The 19,480-nt window shown below is 39.5% G+C and overlaps 2 protein-coding genes across 3 annotated transcripts in view; one reads left to right on the top strand and one right to left on the bottom strand.

Moving 5' to 3' along the window:
• The window catches only part of MAST2 (microtubule associated serine/threonine kinase 2), a 215,899-nt gene that overhangs the window by 5,391 nt on the left and 191,028 nt on the right, over positions 1-19,480 (top strand). For both annotated transcript variants that reach the window (XM_038144782.1, XM_038144784.1), the window contains exons 2-3: positions 3,127-3,253; positions 17,779-17,884. The gene's annotated coding sequence lies outside the window, so the exon portion shown is untranslated. The remainder of the gene's footprint in view (positions 1-3,126; positions 3,254-17,778; positions 17,885-19,480) is intronic.
• On the bottom strand, positions 2,317-13,291 carry LOC119704088 (riboflavin-binding protein). Its single transcript, XM_038144805.1, has 6 exons — positions 13,226-13,291; positions 12,207-12,361; positions 11,389-11,488; positions 10,168-10,296; positions 5,735-5,846; positions 2,317-2,681 (listed from the first exon to the last, which is right to left on the bottom strand). Exons 2-6 carry the CDS (start codon positions 12,343-12,345, stop codon positions 2,439-2,441), a joined length of 723 nt encoding a protein of 240 aa, XP_038000733.1. The 5' UTR covers positions 12,346-12,361; positions 13,226-13,291; the 3' UTR covers positions 2,317-2,438.

Below are 19,480 nucleotides of genomic sequence, written 5' to 3'. Positions count from 1 at the left end.
TTGGTGTAGGATCTATTTCCCAACCTGTTTCCCAAAGCATTTTACTACCATTGTGACATTTTAATAAAGATCTTATTAAAGTCTAGTGTCACTAAACATGGAGGCATTTCAGTGGTCTGGGCCAGTGTGGCTCCAGAGGCAGGACATGGGCTTTTGGGCTGTGATGCATAGAGGCACCTACCTAATCAGGCAGCATTAGCTGGGGATGTCTGCAGCCACCAGTAACTTGGATCTTTCTTTTCCCTGGTGACCTTCACGGCATATTGCTGGGATCTGTTTTTTGGCCATTTGTGTTATTTTTCATTTTGCTTTACCTGAGTTATCCTGATCTTTCTGTAAACGTAAAATATACACTGATAGCATTTCTGAGTATCACAAAGGTTGTTTAGGGTGTAAAGTACTGTGTATATAAAGCAACTAGACAGAGCAACAGTGGCTTAAGAAGATTGGCAAATTCATGTGAAGTTTTTGTAACACAAGTGAGTGCAAAGCAACGAGCCTGAGAGCTAAGATCACTGTTCACACCTCTGGGACAAGGGAGCTCTAGAGTGGAAAACTGTCCCATAGGGACAACTGAGAAGTTCTTGAATTCTTGTCCTAGAAGAGAGATCACCTAGAAGAAATATGGTAGCTCTGCAAAATTATTTGGGTCACAAAAGAGTTAAATGGTTTACTTAGGGTACATCATGAGTCAGTGGGAAAGTTATGAATAGGAGCAAAATGATCTTTCTTGGTCCTTTATCTTGCTGTAGGACCCAATGTTCTTCAAAAGCATGCAATAATCAGTTTTATGGGTCATCCTGAAACTAAGCATGGAGGAGTCATTTGTTGAGAGTGGTTTTAAGAGTAATTTAGTCAGAGCAAAGAGAAAAAAATGGAATGGGAAGAGAAAGAGCAGAGACACAGGCAGAAACAATTGTGCTCTACTTACCAAAAAAACATGATGAAAATGTTTGTCCATGGTGATACAGAAAAAGTTGGTGATAAGGCAGTGAGAGAGGATAATTAATTCTTGATTTTTGAGCATAACAAAATAAAATGCAGGAAAATTTCTGCTCTGATTCAGGTGCAATAAAGGACAGGAAAGAACAGAGTTAGTGAAATAGGGGGAGGAAAGGACTATCAGAGCTTTACAGAAGACTAAATTCTTGTTCTTTCTTTTCTAACAGTAGAACTGACTAATTGAGTTAGCACAAAATACAGATGTGGCAAAGTATCATTCAGAAAACAATTCAGTGCTGTTAGGAATTAGTCCATTGTTAAGTGCACTGAGAAGCTGGTTGGAAGCAGAGCATGACCTAATGGGTTTAGCATTACTTTTGCAGCTGTGTGAAACCATTCCAATAAATAAACAGCTCAGTGAAGAAAGTGTGTTAGATTTTTAAGATTCTCCCAGTTAAAGAGGATGTGCCAAGTCATTGTTTTAACTGTGGAACAGATCCTTAAATGCTGTAAGGCAACCAGATCCTTTGGAAGCACCAAGATGATGCTGATTTTCACAATTTGATAATGTGACCCCCAAATTCAACCCTTCTCATGTTTTCTGGGGTGATGGCATTGCAAAAGGCTGTACAGAATGGCACAGACCTGTCCACCCTGCAGTGATGTCAGAGGAAGTATGGATGCATAACTGAAAGCAGGATTTCTTTAATTTTTACCTGTAAAATCTCTATGGTATTGGTGCAGATTTTAAGTTTGACTGTAACAGTGATGCTGGGAAGTAGAATTACTGATGGGAGAGACCTGGCTGGAGCTGTCCCTGACACTTTGGTTTCTCAGAGACCATTATGTTTGGAATAATTCATTGGGAATAATTTCACTGTTGTAGGAGACTTTTCCACTGCTTTTGCTTAAGGTAAAAATCCTGTGCAACAGACTGTGTATGCTGTGTACTGACAATATTTGGATCCAGGGATTTATGTAGTACACTATAAAGCCCTGTTTTTAAGATTCAAAATAAATACATTTTCAGTGGTCAGTAGCCAGGCTCCCTGACCTATTTCTGCCTGAAGATTTCTTCTTTATCTGAGGAGACCCAGGCACAGAGTAACTTGTGACAGGAGTGCTGTGTACCTGGGCTAATGAAGTGTTTTGTTGAAGATTTGGTGCATTACTGGCAGGCATGACCTTCCAGAGGTCTCTGCTTCTCACTGTTCCACCTTAAGTCAGCAGGAGCTGCCTGTGCCTCTTCTCTTTGAAAGTCAACCCCTGGATGTTTCCTTCAGGCTTGTAGCTGTTCAGTTCAAGTCACAAGATTACACCTGTGCTAGCCTGTCTGGAGCTTTGTGATGCAGATGCAAAAACATCAGAGAAAGATTAATAGAACCAGCCATTGATTTATTATGTTCTAGAAAGGAAGGGATAAAGCAGGCTGGCATGATGCCCCAAGCCCAGCCTCCACCACCATTTCTCTTGTGCTGACATACATCCACTAGCATTTATCTCATCTGTTCACCTTCCTTTTGCTTTAGTTTCTCAAACTTCAGGAGTTTATTTTGGCAGGCATGCTCCTCACTGCTGCTGCTGCTGCTGCTGGAGCTTTCCTCTGAGCTTTTGGAGAGGAGATACTTGATTGCAATCGAGTCCTTCTTGTTCATTTGCAAGCAGAGGCAGGAGGATTCGCTCACCTTAAATGACTCCCCCCACATACTCTGGCACATGTCAGTCCCATTTGCATACATCTGTGTGTCAAATAAGAAATGCCTCAATTACATTTAAACAGAATTGAATTAACATCAGTTTGTATCAAATTGATCAACATTTATCACTTTTTAAAAATTTGTACCAGGATATAAAAATATTTTCTGGAGTAACTTACTGTCTTGTTGTGTGCTATGCTTCATCTCTTCTGAGATGTCTGAAAATGTTACCCAGTCCCACAACTTGGCAAAAGTAATTTGCCTGTTTTGAGAGCAAGTGGTTACACAAAATGCAAGGATCAACAGCTGCCCTTTGTTTCCACCCTGGGGCTGACAGCCCAGCAGCTCTCTGGGGCTGACAGTTAAAGCTGTGTGTGAGAGCTTTTACAACTTGTAGCATGTCAGGACACTCTGACATGCCTTGAAATCTGAGTAGTGCTGAAAGTGCCAGATAGTGCTTTGAATACAGGAATCTTTTTATTTACAGGCCAGAGACAGCCCAGTGGAGTCACAGCTCCGAGGGATCTCATTGTGCCTGCCGCAATGTACTTCATGGCCGGGCAGGACCTTGCAGGCAAAGAGAAGAGACATAATTTAACAACTGCTTGAAGAAAGTAAGTTTTTGTCAAGCTTCCAAGGTGCTTTTTCCAGTGGGGCAATGGCCTTTCTGGCTCAAGAAACTTCAAACTGCAGCTTCTTGTACCCTTATCAAGTGAAACTGATCTGTTCTTGCTACTATTGCATTTTGTGAGTCCTGTGTCATAGGACCTGTCAACCACACAACAAAGATACTGCTTGTTTGCTGAGCTCACATTGTGACAACATTCTGCCTGCCCAGCATGAGTTTATCTGAAGAAGTTAGCAAGTTCTTCCCTCTGTCCCCATGTGCAAAAAATTGTGTTGCCTTTGGCCTTAAAAAACTATCCTTTATGAATAATACATAAATAGCCCCAAAGACTCTGTAGTCTGTAAAACAGCTTTTCAGCCAATACCATCTCTAGCCAGGCCTTGCACCATGGATGCTGCAGGTGCTGGAGAAAGAGTATGGAGGTTGGATGATGCACTGGGAGCAGGGTCAGAAAAGGGAAGCTCCTCCATCTAGTTTTTTCCTTGTGTTCTCAGGGCAGGCAGACCTTAGCTCACTCTTTCCTACTATTCTTGTGATTTTAAGTAGCATTAGATATTTTCTTCCAGCTCCTGTGCAGCTCTGAATTTCCACCTGCTTTTAGCTAATCATTCCAGAAAGTATTAAAGCCTGTCACATGGGTTCGTTTAGGTCTTTATGCAAGAGACCTGTAAACACCCTATACTTGTGCCCCACAGGTTCTACAGAACAAACATGTGTTTGTACTTTTCTACTTGCTAAACTGATAATTTTATTTTTACCTTCCTCCTAATTCTGCTTAAAGATCACAGGATAATCAGAACGCTGCAGCAAACACATGGAGCATATAGCCTGTTTCCCCAACATATTCCTAAATTTCTACAAAGGATTCTGACTCTTTAGCTTCTTGGAAAACGTCCTAGTCTGTGCATTAACATCGCTTGGGGAGCACCCAGCTGGGAAAATAATGACAAGGCTAAAACCAGCCATGGTCAGTTGTGCATCCTTAATATTCAGCATTTGTTCTTTATTCAGCAGTGGTCCCAAATGGGCCTTAGAACCACTTGCAAACATCACATGTAGGGCTGCTGATTGCTCCTCTGTGTGAAAAAAGGAACTGTCTACAGTGCTCTGACGTGTGAGAACCCTTCCATGAGTTGAGTCCAAACCAAGGCAGTCTAGTGTTTGTAAATCATGTAGTCTTCATGTGGGAAATGTATGTTTTTTTTAATTTCTCTGCAGAAATTTCATCTTTATGATTACTTACCATGCAAGCCTATCTGTGGTGAAAAACATGGGTAGTTTAGGGTGTGGTTCCATTTAGTTAAGGAATAGCTGTGCCTGGCTTTGAGTGATAAGACCTCGGAATTTGCTGCATGTTTTTCCCTGCAGATGGTATACTTTCTTTAAGAAATAAGTGCACGGGAACTCAAGGTTAAAAACTCCTATCTCTGAAACAGGGACAGCTTGAACAGAGACTGGAAATTATTTATGGAGATTATAATTTTGTTTTTCACTTCATCTGGAACTACTGATGATTTAGCACATCTGGGAAACTAAGCTGTAAGTTTCCACAGCCCATTTGTTTTTGGCCACCTTCCTGAGTCTGCTGATTAGTGTCACTTTTGCAAGGCAGACAGCAATCCAGCACGAACTGGACTGTGTTTTCCACTTGTATCAGTTGCTGAACTGACTTCTGGAAGTACATGCACTTGAACGGAATTCAAAATAATGAATCTGCAAGCCTTTCTACCAGTCCCTAAGCACTTCAGCTAAATTTTGTTTATTTCTTCAATTTGGGCAGTTTTTCATGGACTCAGTGAAGTTCAACTGTTAAAAATATTCAAATACACTTTTGAACTGTATTGTATCACTGTGATGCTAAACTTACTTGAGTCACTAAAAAAATCCTACATGACCAGGTTCCAGGCAACCTTACTCCTGTAAGTCTTGTCAGTTCTTATTTTATACACTTTTGCTCATAAAATTAGTTATCACAACCATTAATCATTCTCAGAAAGACTGGATGGAGAAGGACAAGGTAAAATAGAGAAAAGGGCAAAGATACCCAATAGGCAAGAAAACTTCAAAAATTCCTCATTGGTTGGGGGATTCACATTCCAATTTAAAAAGACACAGGTGTGTAGAGCTCCATATTGAGTAAGGAATCTTAGTGTTTCTGTATGAACAAAGTTCATTTATCTTTTATTTTCTAAATCCCACTGGGTTAAAATATATGTGTTTCTTGGACTTTTGTTTCCCAAGTGGAATGAATAGTGATTAATTAAATGTATATCTACCTACAGTGAGTGCTGTACATAAAAATGAATGTTTGAAAATTTGTGTACTTAAAAAGTCTGATGAAGGAATGGCTTGAAACTGCTGAAGTAAAAATAACTCACTGATGGCATTTTACTCCCATATATCCAGGGAAAAAACCCCAGAACTCCTAATGCCATATTTTCTGCTTCAGTTGATCAGGTTTTCTTACCTCATGGTATGGAATACATTTCTCCTTACAGTGGTTTTCTCCACTTTTATCCCACTCCCAGTCTGTCAGCCAGTTACGAACACATATGGAATCATCTTTGCAGGCTTCATACCTTCATGGAGATTAGTGTGGAAGATAAAGTTACTTCTCTCACATTTTTCATTGGACTCAGATTCAACTCAAAGAGATGTCCAGGGGCTCTGTTAGTAACATGGTGTGATTACAGTGCAGCTTAGCAACAGATCTTCAAGCAATGTGCACATTATCTTAGCTTGACATGTTCATAAACTCTGAGCTGCCCAGGAAAACCTAAATTCCCGTGAAAACTAAACAGTTCACTCGCTACCTTCTGTACAGAAAGACTTAGCAAAGGGCTCGTGTTGTGGGTGTTTTCTGCTTGGCTATCTGATGTTACTGAGTGGAGGAAATCCTGGGAGGGAGACAGGGAGTTTCATGAATGCTGCTGTTCAGTATCATAACAGAGCATAGGTGTGCTAAGGGTGAACTGTCACGTGAAGGAGATTGGGGAAAGTTTGTATTTATGAATTAATATGGGACAAGAAGAATGATGTGTGCCAGGCAGGGGAGTTGCTATGAGGAATGCGCACTGAAATAAGGAAATTCCACAAAAACCAAAATCATGTCAACTAATAGGCTGTCAGCCTCAGAATGACATTTTAAAAGAAGTTAAAAAGAAAAGGAAAGATAAGAGTCCTCTAGGGTATAGGTCAAAAATCTTAAATTTTAAGTTATTTTTAATTTGTAAGTGGTAATGTAGAAAAAAAACTATAAATGGCCTGGAATGAATAGAGTTCTGGCTGGTTGATGTAGTGAGAGATCTCATGATTTACCATTATCCTCCCTTCCACTTATTCTACATCATTTCCTCCCTTCCACTTCTCTTTTATGCTGTACTTTTTGGCACTTACCTTTCTTAAAAATTTTATTTTCTGCAAATCAGTTAACATCTTCTTAAATATAGTCTCACTGGCTTTAGGACTATTCATACCAGTAACTGAGAGTGCCAAAATAATGAGGCACAGCTTCCAGAAAGTTAATGTTTAGTGTGGTATTCATAATTAGTGCCTTCGGATAGATTTTCTGTTTGACATTTTTAATCTTCAGGGTCATGTTTCAAAACTAGTTTGATATCACGAGGGCTGCAGTCTTACATTTTTAAATGAAATGTGTGGGTTGTCATGTGGTCACGAGAACTGGACATTGCAGTAGATTTGCAAATGCAGAAAGGTCAGAAGATGCATATCTGCAGTATCTTCTCACTGGTTTTCTGGACTTTTTGGAGGGAAAAAGAGCAATAACAGATGGAAGGTAACCAGGGCCTGACGTAAACAGCTCAGGGTCAGAAGACATGAACTCTTAGTGGGCTCATCCCTGAATCTGCTGTCAGAGGCAGGGGCTCTGCTGGAAATATAGGCTAAAATTTGAGAAATTAATATTCATGGCATGCATCTGGTTTCCTCAGGAATATGAATAAAATATATTAATTAGAGTCTTTATATTTTTATTCACCATTATTTATTGACTTGTCAAGACAAAATGTTTCCTAATCATGATTGTTACCTGACTGTGGTTTGTGCTAAAAGCAGGTGACATGGCATAATTCCATTGCTAGTTTTTCTTTATCCGACTGGAAGTAATTATGAAGTCAAGTTTATGAAAAGTCATGGTTTGTGAAAAGTCCAATTTCTACAGTCCAGAAACCCATAAGTTGTTTATTCAAACATTAACTAAATGTGAGAAATGTAAATACTTAAAAGATCCTCCCTTAACATATTAGTTCCCTATGTATAATGAGCAGGATATATTTTTTTAAAGCTTTTACCCTGTATTTTTTATAATTAGCTCTTTCTCTCTTTCTCTTTTATAGGACACAGGGCTCTTTCACAGGTGAATGAGAAAATGACTTGTACATTGGGGTCTTTCAAAAGCAATAGTTTAAGGACTAGTGAGAGCAAGGAATCCTAAAACAATAGGAAGAAAAGGAAGGCCCCAAGCTACTCAGATGGATTTCTTTTAAATTAAGTCACTGCTCATTCAGAATACTCTGCACATTTCTGGCCACAAAGACATACAGTATGCAGCAGGCACACTCACAGTATGTAGAGAAAGTAGGTCACATCACCAGCAGTGCTACAGCATGCTAAAGGGCCTCCAGTGAATAGAACATGAAAAAAATGTTACTTTAAATCACCAGAAAGAGTGGGAATTCTGTCCAGGCTCTTTTCTAGCCTGAGGCCTTAAGCAGGGTGAGGGAATGGGTCTGACACTGGCATTAGGCAGGCACACAGACCAGCATGCAGGGTAATGGGCCATCAGTACATTTTTGATTCAGGCCAGGCATCTGTGACGCCAACAGGAGCAATAGATCATTGCTCAGGACTTGTTTAGAGCAGATCCTCCTTCTGCCAGGAGACTCTCTACTGGAAAAGGGTCAGTTTTCCTGGGCAGCAGCTCTCAATCACCCCACTGTTAAAAGTTAAAAGTACTGTTTACACCCCAAGAGTTAAAAGTACTGTTTACCTGCAGGTTCTGGAAGTGCCCAGGGAACACTGAGGATTTTGCAATGTAATATTGACTTGCATTATCTACAATTGACCTACAATATACACTTTGGTATAAATCTCATATACACTAAAGCTGGCTTAAACTAGTTAATAGATGAAAACTAAACTTACAGCACACATTTATCACTTTTACTTGATATAACAGTTTGGTAAAGACTTTTCACGCTACTTGTTTTGGGACACATTTGTTTTATAATGGTATTTGATCACTTTGCCCATTAGATCTCTTCTAGAGCTCACTGGCAACTCCAGTGCTTTAATATCTAAATGCAATATTTGGTAATTGGTTCTGAGCTTTAAGATTCAGAGCACTGAGGGAAATTCCAGGTCTCAGCCTTTGTCTTCAAGGAGGTCAATAATCTGGATTCAGTTTGGAAGATTACCAAGAACTTAGCAAGGAAGACTGCACATGACAAATCTGTTCCTGAGGCACATGTAGTTTCCTGACACAGAAATAAAATTCATTGCTAGAGAAACTTCTAGGAAAGCAAAGAAATACATCAAATACACCTTACTCACTTCCATTTCAAATCCAAGCTATCCTTCTTGTTTCCTTCACTGGCACAAAGCAATGGAGACATATTTGAAGACAAATCCTACCAAAATTCTGCACTGCATACATGATTTTGCCCTTGGAAGGAATGGAACTGGATCCACATGTCAATAACATTCAAATTGTTCAAGCCCTAGGGTAGCAGGGCAGAGAGCAGCCCAGGAGAACCCTACTGTGTTCTGTATTTTCTGTACTTTTAAGAAAAGCTCTTTTATAACATTTTTAGAAGTATTGTAATGGTTTTCCATGATTTTCAGAGTGGCCTAAGGGATCCAGATATTCACAGTCCATTACTTTCATGGAAAGCTAGCATTTATAATCTTATAGTGTGAACAGAGATGTTTGTGCTTCACACACACATCCAGACGAGTTCCTCCAGTGACTGGGCACAACATTCATAAGGTGCTGACTGAGTTTATGTGTCCCATGGTGATGTTTTTAAGACCCAACATCTCAAAACAGGGAGGGAAAGGAGAGAGAGAGGGAGGGAGAGATATATGCTGGATAAGTACCAGTGGAGAAATCTCTGTACCCTACATGGATATAATTCTCCTGCCCCAAGACTAAGGACAGATGGGTGCTGGGTTGCCTTGCATGTGCCTTGCACTCAAAACATAATGTGATTCTCTGATGCTGTGTTTTGGGAAACAAAATTCAATGCTATTGTGCCGCTCATTGCTATTAATAATTTTAGCATTAGTTGGCTGCAATTCTCTCTGATATTCAGGCTTTCAGAAGAGATTTTAGAGGGTGTGATGATAGAAGGGATAAGGTCAAGGGTGAAAAATTAAGGAATGTAATTTGTAACAATTATTTGTTGAAATCCCACAAGTTGAAATCCCATCAACATGAGTTGATGTCTTTCCTGATTTTGTAGTGGATTTTATACATGCAAAACAAATGTATCATATCATGATCAAGTATTCAGATTGAAAATGCTAATTGCATAAATGAAACTTCACAGACGTGGACTTTTCGAAGGGTGGGTGGGCCCTTGCTGCTGCCAGTGCCTGTCAGTGTGGCAGGAGCTCCTCTGTCACAATGCCACTGCACTGCATCCTCCCCCAGAGCAGGGCAGTGCTGTCCCCAAGTCACTAAACTCATCTTAGTGTTCTCATCCTGCATTCACAGCCTGTGTCATTATTATTTTGGGGGCAGTAGCTTAGCAGAAGGAAAAGCAGAGACAACAAACAAGAAATTCAGAAGCAGAACAAGAGAAAATGTGGTGCAACACCACTGAATCCTGGGCATATTAAAACTAAATAAAAATACTTTGATTAAAAAGCTGAACCTACCAGTCATCACAAAAGCTTTGACACAATGGAACAGCCTGGATAGCAGCAGTGTCATTGGGATGGATCCAGTAAGGAGCATGCGGGGAGCACCGGTAAAAGCACTCGATTTTCTTTGTGAACTCTTCACAGCTGTGGTGGATGAGAAAAGCCACAATAAGCCTGTTTCTGAGCATCAAGGCTACAGCCTCAGTTTTCTAGGCCTGCTTTGATGTGGATGCAATAATACAGATTAGGAGAAAAACACAGAAAAGCATCCTTTGGCCCTGTTAATGTCTAAGTTTGAAACTCATTCCTCTGGCATTGTGTACAGGCTCTGACCGTGCAATTACCACAGCCAGCTACAGCACAAATGTTTCCATGCATATTTCAGCCCTATTTGTGTAAGCTTTCCGTAAACTTTTGAGGCCTTGAGTTTTCCTGGCAACAATGATTCCAGGCAATAATAAAATGTAGTTTAAAACTATAGTATAAAACTTTGTGCTGTAGCCTCATGGTTTCACTAATCTTTAGATTCTTCCCACAGCCCAGCTGAATTTGCTTTAAATCACATACTGTGATGCTCTCCTGGGAGGGGCAGGCAAGAGCTGTTACTTTTTCACATCTGTTTTTGCTTAATTGTTTTGTACTTTCATCCCTTTATTTCTATAACTTGCCATGTTACACAGCTTTAACATCTAACGGGGTACTAAAAATCTTAATTAAGGAGACATTTTTCATGGTTACAAAACCCACAGGACTACAAGAATTTTTATTCTAAATTTTCAGCCGTTTCATTTCTGGACTCCTGTGCTTTTTTTTTGGTGAGATTTAGTAATCTAGTTGACGTGCTTTCTAAACAAAGGAAGAAGCCTGGTCTCTATTCATTACAGATCACTCTCACTGGTGGGCGATGGCTGGAGAGCTACAGAGGCACAGGGTGGTTGTCACCTACTGGGTTTATGACTGGTTTGCATTGCAAGATCTGGTTCTACACTGAAAGCAAATTTGAAAAAACATAACCCTGTCTTGAAAAAATGGCAGAAATAATGTAGACTTAGGGATTTGTGGGTTTGTGTGAGAGGAGAAGAAGAGTCAGAGGTTGGTCATGTATAGAAGAAAGGGTGATGGGACCTAGGCTGGGTGACATAATCTCTAGGGTAACCTCATGTCCCCCAGCAGCTGGTGGCTGCTCCAGCCCAGATCAGTGGAAGCAGGACACAGAAAACATCAAAGCTGACTTACGATTTACTGAGCTGCCCACATCTGTTCCAGTAGCTGTCGCCTACTTTAATTACCGGGGAATGAGCCAATTGCTCTGTGAAGTCTGCATAGCAACAGGAAGCTGTTGGGAGTAAAACAAAGATCTTGCAATAAGTGTTCCTTTTAGACACCGTACTTGGAAGACACAAAATGTAAGATGAATCTGGTTTGAACCATAATGTGGTAAAGTCTTCTAGTAGTAACTAAAAGATGTACTCAAGCTCTAACAATTTTGGATGTAAAAGTGGCTGTGTAAATGCCAGGTGAGGCAGACTGGCATAAACAGTGCTTTGTCAAGTTGTGCCCAGGAGTCCCAAGAATTTTACCAGTGTTCTGCCAGATGCCACATCCTGAGGGATACTAAGTTTGAAAGCTACCAAACATAAAAAAAAAAGAGTTGAAGAATTTTAATAAGTACTGTACTTTGCTTACAATAGAATTTTGATTTCAAATTTTCCCATTTGGTGTCTGCTACAATTGATTCTTATACTTAATTACAATAAACCAAAATAATCTTTGCTGTAAACATTTTTAAGCAGATAAAACTACAAGAAAGGCAAACTGCATCAGAATTTTGAAAAGAAAATAAATGAAGTAAATGAGAGTTTTACAGCTGACTTTGTTAAGACCCAGAATCTTACTCTGGGTTTGCATGCAGCAAAATGCCAATGAAGGAGGCTTTTCAAATACAACGTGTGCATCTTATATATTTTTGAGAAATTAGGGGAACTGCCAAAACAATTAGTGTGTACAATACTGTACTTCTTGACCATATTTGGAAAAAATTAAACCACTCTTACATTTCGAGTAGAGAGTGCACTCTTGCATATTTGGCTCAGGACCTGGCTTCAGTTTTTGGGTGTCCCCCTCCAGACATCCATATTTTTGGCAGGTGGATGATGTTATGACAGCAAAGAGGGTGATAGCAAACCTCAGCATTGTTCTTCTTGTTTTCCTGTTTGGAGAGAAGTCTTTGTTTACATCCTTTATTTCTAGGAGAACCCATAACATTAAAAGGAAGGACTGCATTTAAAATACTACATATATAAGCAAATAAAAATGCTCAGCAAAGATGCACACAGAAATACTAAGACCCATTCTCCCTTCCTATTTGTTTATAACTGAACACTTAGCCTTCTGTTACATATTTCTGAGGTTTGGTGGCAAGTGATAAAAGTCATCAGTAATTCAGGCTATGTATAAAAACATGTTATAATTTTCAGTATTTAAGAAAATTATTTTAAATTTCTTCCACTGAGCTGTATTATTTTTTAAACCTTCCAAGAGACATTTGTATGTTTCAATAGACTTGAAGAAAATATTGATTAGTTCTAAAACCTCAAGAGTTCTTTTGCACACTTGGAAATTACACATTAAATACAGCTGCAAGTGAGATAATGGTGTTCACCTCCTGAGCTGGATAAATTATCTTGAATACTCACCTTTGTTGAAGCTATGCTAATTTATATTTAAGAATCTGATCCATTATTTTCTGCCTCTTTTGTAGAGTTTGGTCAAAATGCAAGACAAAAACACTTTGTCTTTATGACTAAAATTTCTCTAAACACAGGCTATATATTAGTCACCTATAAAGATAAATCTAGAATTTGTTACATAAATCAATGCATTATTCTTTGTAGGTATTATTAATTTAACCCTTCATTCTTTAGTTAAATATTCCTGTTAATTTTTTGGAATAATTTTGTCTGAATAAGCACTGCAGTTCTTCTGTGTACCTAGACTTTTCAGATATAATGGACAATTATAGAATAATTGAACAATAGAAAACTATCTCTTCAATATATCAGTAATTTCTCACCTCTTTTGCTTTCCTTCTGGGTGATACTTCTCCCTGGAACAGGAACACAGTAAATTGCTATTCCCATTTTCCACTTTATATACACACCATCTGGCATCAGTGCTCCAGAATTTGTTTGCCCTGGAAGAGTTCCTTGACCCTTTGGAATGCTAACACAAATTTATCTCAAAAGCAGATGCAATGACCAGCACATAGTGCCCTTTTATTGCTTGCAAACGTCGACATGATAAAGAGGAAAGTACAAACACGGGTTAGAATTAGAAAAACAATAGCTCTCCTATATTTCAAATGCCATTAACCCCTCCTGCATGATTTTTCCATGATTCCTTGTATTATTAATTATTAAATTAATTTCTACAACAGTTTCATGAAGCTCTCACCACAAATTCAGGCTTCAGTAAGTTCAAGACATTAAATGATTCTTATTTCAGCCTGACTGATTTAATTCTGACTAATGGCTTGCCTTGTTACACAGTAATTTTACTACATTCCCTGGAAGATAGTCCATGTCTCCTGATTCCCAGTTCTTTGCTCTCTCTGCTGCTGTTCACCCTGTTTGCTCTATACCTGCCTCATAGGTACCTTACAACCAGTCTCACAAGAAAGGGTTGATTGTATCACTCATAGCGGCTCCTGATGGGATTTCATTGGGAAACCTGCTTTCTGCAAAGAGCATTTGTATCTAAACATAAACCATTGGTGGTGATGACAAATGGTTGCACTCATTTTCACAGGCTGTCTTGCTGTACTGTAAAGAGCAGCACCCTCAGTACCTTGCAATTGTTTATATGCATAAGGAAAGCAGCATCTGTTGGTTTTGTGTTTTAAATAAAACACTGATTTGTCAGATAATACTCTGAGGCCATTATCTACTAACCTTTCTTTTTGAAAATATAAACCTTGGCACAGTAGAAGTGTGGTATGATTCTCAGTGTGCAAAGGCACATGCATGATAATAAAACAACCTCTACAAGCTGTAAGCACTGATTCCTATTCTAGCTCTAGTAAATGCCTCAAGGTGAGTCTTGCTGGCCTAAAAAGAGCCTTTTCCAGATGAGTGGAAACTGAGCAATTTTCATGTTCCAGAATGAATTTAATTAAGGCAAGTTTAGAGAATGAATTTAATTAAGGCAAGTTTAAAAAGGCATAAAGTAACTATAGGAGAAAATGAAGTAAATTTAATGGCTTATTACCCATGCTTTCACCTCATGTGGCTTGATCTAGTGTTGGCTGAAATTCATGGGGCTCCTTGCTGCTTTGCAAAATAAAGGATTGGTGTGTGCTGCTCGGGACTCAGATCTGTGCAGTCATACAAAATAAAGACCAAAGTACAATACGAACTTTGACTTTCAACCCTGTGAGGAGTGGACAGGCTGGCCAGCCTGGTGAAAAGCACAGAAAAAGTCCATGCTCTGCTCCTTCCTGCTTGGTTTGTGAGAAGAACATGGACACTGGTGAGGTGTCAGCATGCCAGGAGGTTCTTGTAATGCCTCTGCTCACTGAATTGGCATACAAATTATATTAAGCTATAGGAAACTGGGATCACTTTCAGGCTTTGAGTATGAGCCAAATGGGACCACTTGCTGGGAGATTAGGCAGAGTTTCTAGCAGCAGGAAGGAAAATTGTCATATGTTTGTGATTTCCCAGACTTGGCTTTGGTTAGCAGTACATGTAAGCAGGCTCAGGCTAAGGAGCTTTTAGTGATGTTGGCTATACATCATCTCCTGAGAAGGGAATTTTGATTCTTCTTTTCTAGAAGTATTCTCTGCCAATTGCTTTGTTTGATGTCTTATTCTGGGAAATTTGTTAAAGGAATTTTCTTACCTCTTCCCATACTTGAAGGGGTAATTTACCTTAATTTGTTAAAATTTAACTTATTTTCAAGCACTTGGTGATATTCTTGTATTTTAAAGACTCCTACTGCCGTTTCATTTTAACTTTAATATCAGTACCCTGTAACTTCTTTTTGTCTCTTCAGAAGCTAGAGTGAAAGCATGGATGATGTTGAGGTACTGCCACAGACAACAATTCAGGCACCACGACAATTAATTATTACCATCTGATGAACTAATTGATAGTGGCCAATGGTGTTAGCAAACCCCTGCACCTATTCCAAACCCACAAACACTGCTACACTAGGTCTCAAGAGTCATCTACCTGAGCAATTTCCTTCTGGCAAGAGCCATTGGCAGAAAAATTAGGGAAAAAAGAGTTTAAAAAGTATAGTTTCTAATTTCCCAGCTTCTGGCAATCAGTTTAGTAACTATGTGAACTGACATCTCGTAACTCAACAGAGTGATTCCTGCTTTGTGAGTCAGATCTCTTTAATGACTGCAGCAAGCTTTCATGCTTTTAAATTCTTGGTAACTCTGCAAAGCCGATGCGGTTAAAGGAAAAATTGTTTGCGCTTCCAACCAGTGACAATTGCCAGATCCATTTCCCTTCTTGGCACCCTGAAAGTGTAACAACAGTGTGACTGGAGGGAGACTGAGTTTCAGGAGTGTAAATTAGAGCATTTGGCCTGTTACAGCTTTATTAGACATGGCAATGTCTGCTAATGAAATTAATCTGTTTGTTCCTCATGTCTCAGCGTGAGTCTGCATGCTCAGAGGTTGGAAGTGTTTTTCTTATTAACTGTAACAAAAAATGTAATTAGAAGGACAGGTTATTATCTTATTTAGTGACACTCCTTTAAATGCAGAACTGCATTTAAAGTTGCAACAAGAACATGTTATTTGATGATCAGTGAAGTAGCTAAAGTAGACTTTCATTACGTTAGACTTTAGAACTGGGAGTTTGTCTTCACAGGTCCTGGTTGAATGTATCATGTCACAAGTCAAGCTGAATGCCAGGGGAGACACTCCAGATGGACTCAGTCTGGCACTTCTGACTCTGGAGAAAAACAGCTATCTTAATGCTACTGAATCTGAGGTGTGATTTGTTTCAGTTCACTGACAGGATTTCTCCTTTTTTTTTTTTTTTTTTTTTTGGTGTAAGGAATACATCACAGAACAAAGCAAGGCTTATTTGTTTTATTCGAGTACACAAATGTTGCTGAGCTAGTTCTCCAACAGGGCAATGGAATGACAAAAAGCACCAGTAATTTTATATAATGAAGAGTGTGAGTCAGTGGTGGGTAAAAAAGCAGATATTTTAATAAATGGTAGGTTTAAAAAGGAATCACAACCCAAACCAACAAAATTAGAATTGTAAAAATGTCATTTTAAGCCCCATGTTAGGATTTTCAAAATTAAAGGGGACAAAAACCTACTTATTTCAGCTTATTACTAAGTTGAAAGCACCTCTTGAAAGCATAACAGAATGCTCTTCCTTTGCCCTAGTCTTTCATTTGCCTTTCACATTCTGCTAGTCTGTTACTGTGGGGTTCCTTGAACCACTAACAGCTACTGTTAGTTTTTCTACAAAGAAAGGTTTGGGTAGCTCCTGACTGGTGTGAAGGGGACTTTCACAAGTGACAAAGAAAATCTGTGTCCAATTTGACCTATACTCCAGAAATAACCAGCTGCAGTCATGTTTTGAATTCAGACCATTAATATTTAACTGAATTTTCTACATCACTTATGTAGAAATCGCTTATGAGTGATGAATTTCCTCTTAGGGGAATAGCAGTTTTAGCAATTTTTTTAAAATTTACACTTGTATTATGGGTAATCATTATTTGAATAGAGATAATGCCTAGATGTCCCTGCCTAAAGTTGTGATGTAGTGTTTTAAATTACTTGGTGCCATTACTGGATTCTGGATGTCCATGTCCCACAGTCCCCTCTGTGCCTTGATCCTGTACTGCCCCTTTCTCTCCATTGTCCTGGCACAACTCACATGGGCTTGTGCACCCAACCAGATGGGGAAATTGATACAGGAAAATGAAATCTAGTGCTCCCCTTGCCTCCAGTGTTTCTGTGTGAATCAGTTTCACAGTTTATAGCACAGCTGAAGAAGAGTTTTGTTGCTGAAAGGGTGGTATCACACTGAGAGACACGTGAGGGTAGGACTGGCAGTACTTTCAGTCAGAACTGCCAGCCTCTGTGCCCCACTGTGTTGACATTCTGTGCTGTTTTTTTTTTTAATTGTTATGTTGAACACCTTGTAATAAAAATGAAGAGCTGACAGGTCTATAGAGAAAACAAATAATGCAAGCACAAGGTAACAGTGAGATCATACTGGTCAACATATTAGAAGGCAGTGACTGGAAACCACCAGATGAGTCACTGCTGAGCTTTTCCTGTTGGCATCACTGCAGGGATGAATGTTAAGGAGGACACGTTGTCTCTGATGAATGACTCCCATACATGCCATATTAGTCCTAGATAGCTTGACTCATTGTCCTGTGATGATTCTGTGGTTAGAAAATTGACCACAACACTCATGAAACAGGTGTTTTTTTGCCCAGTGCCTTTGTTTACATTGTCATCTTTCTCTCTGCACCCCTCAAATGGCTCTGCTCTCTGTTGTATAAACCAAGACTTGTTTTTGCTTCCAAATCCTTCCTCAGTTTTCTAAGGCCCTCTTTGACTGTTCTCTTTCAACACAGACACCTTAAGTCTCGAAGTATCCCAGTGCCAGCCTTCCCAGCTAACCTGTTGGATTTCCATGGCTGCTGTTTTGTATTTGTCATCTTCTGCTTGGGAGGCATTTCTGTAAGTAACAGTAGAACCATGTGTAATCCTCCCCTTGGCCCTTCTTAAATCTCATCTTTGTTTGGGTGCCAAAGAGAGGGTGACAACAGTTAGGATCTGAATCTACTCCTGCTGGCCAATCTCTCCCCCTTCCTAATGTGCTTCTCTTTTTGGACCTTTTAGAAATACACACAAATACGGTATTTTTGCGCAGATGTATTTTGTCCTCTGTTCACACACAGGCATAGCAGCCCTTCTGCAGCAATTGCTGTACAGTCAAGCCCAAACTGACAGAGAGCAGCACATTCACTGGTCTCTTCCTCTGTTTAAAGCTCTAATGTGTTTGATGAACTCTTGTACCTAAGAAGTGCTGTTAACTTAGCTATAGCACTAAGCTCTCCTGATACTTCACAACCATAATTTTTAACTTCTACTACATATTTTCATCTTCTACTTCCTTATCAGATGCAAATATGATACCTAGAACAAGGTTAGAGCAGTGCAAAGCTGTCACTTTGACATCACTGCAAACAAGGATACATGTCCTTCATGGTATACAAAGAAGGAAAATAACTATTGGAAAGCAAATCATATCCAGTCATGACTGGAATTTTGCTCTATCTAGATCTAGTAATTGCCATTCATATGTCTGCTGGTTTACTTCATTAGTCTGTCCCTAGAACAGACTAACAGTAGTAGTTTCCAGTGAAGATGCACTGGAATAATATATGGTATAGTATAATTTAATGGAAAAAAACCTGCTAGTAAGAAAGTTCTTCCTAATTCTCCTTAAGTCAATGTTTAGTTTGTGCCTTGAAACATAACTATTTACAACCTTCCTGTAAAAAGTCCTTATGTAACTATGTTTGTTAATTACACAAATGTCTAAACCTACACCTTCTTGACCCTGGGATGAGTATAGCTGGTCAGAGCATGGTGGTAACACCAAGGTTGTGAGTTAAATACCCGTGTGGGCCATTCACTTAAGAGGGAACTTGATGATCCTTGTGGGTCCCTTCCAACTCAGAATATTCTGTGATTCTCAAACAGCAGACCTCACTCGATCCAGATGATGAGAAATTTTGCCTAAATGGTGTCAAGGTACCAGACTTACTAATTCTCCAGTGTTCTTTTGGGAAATCCTTTGTTTCTCCCCATTTCCCTGGAGCTTGGGGGTGCTGATGGGGAGCTGTACTCTGTGGCTGCACTCCTGTGCTGTGCAGGCAGCATGCACTGCCAGCCTGGCAGGGCTGGGATAGGGATCTTGAACTTTGCTAAACAACAGGATGCTGCCTGTTAAAGAGCAATGGGTTAGTCTCAGTTAGTCAAAGCTTTGTTCAGCAAATCTTGCTGGCTCTGTTGGACTTTGTTACCTGTATTTTTAATTTTGCTTGTAACTGGTATTCTCTAGCTGTATCATGCTTATTTTAATTTTTTTTTTTTTGGTGAACCTTGAAGAAAGAATGCTGTCACATGCATAGAGTTGGGGAAACTGGCAGGAGTCAGGGTGATGACATGCAGCCTGTTAATTACTTGTCATTACTGACACTCTGTGCAGGTACAGCACCACATGCCACAGTCCCGTGCCTTCCTCCTGCCTGACTGCACATTGCCAAT

The sequence above is a fragment of the Motacilla alba genome, chromosome 8 (genome assembly GCF_015832195.1).
Source record: "Motacilla alba alba isolate MOTALB_02 chromosome 8, Motacilla_alba_V1.0_pri, whole genome shotgun sequence".
Classification (NCBI taxonomy): domain Eukaryota; kingdom Metazoa; phylum Chordata; class Aves; order Passeriformes; family Motacillidae; genus Motacilla; species Motacilla alba.
The sequence above is the reverse complement of the archived record's forward strand: the minus strand, read 5'-3'. Positions and strand labels throughout refer to the sequence as shown.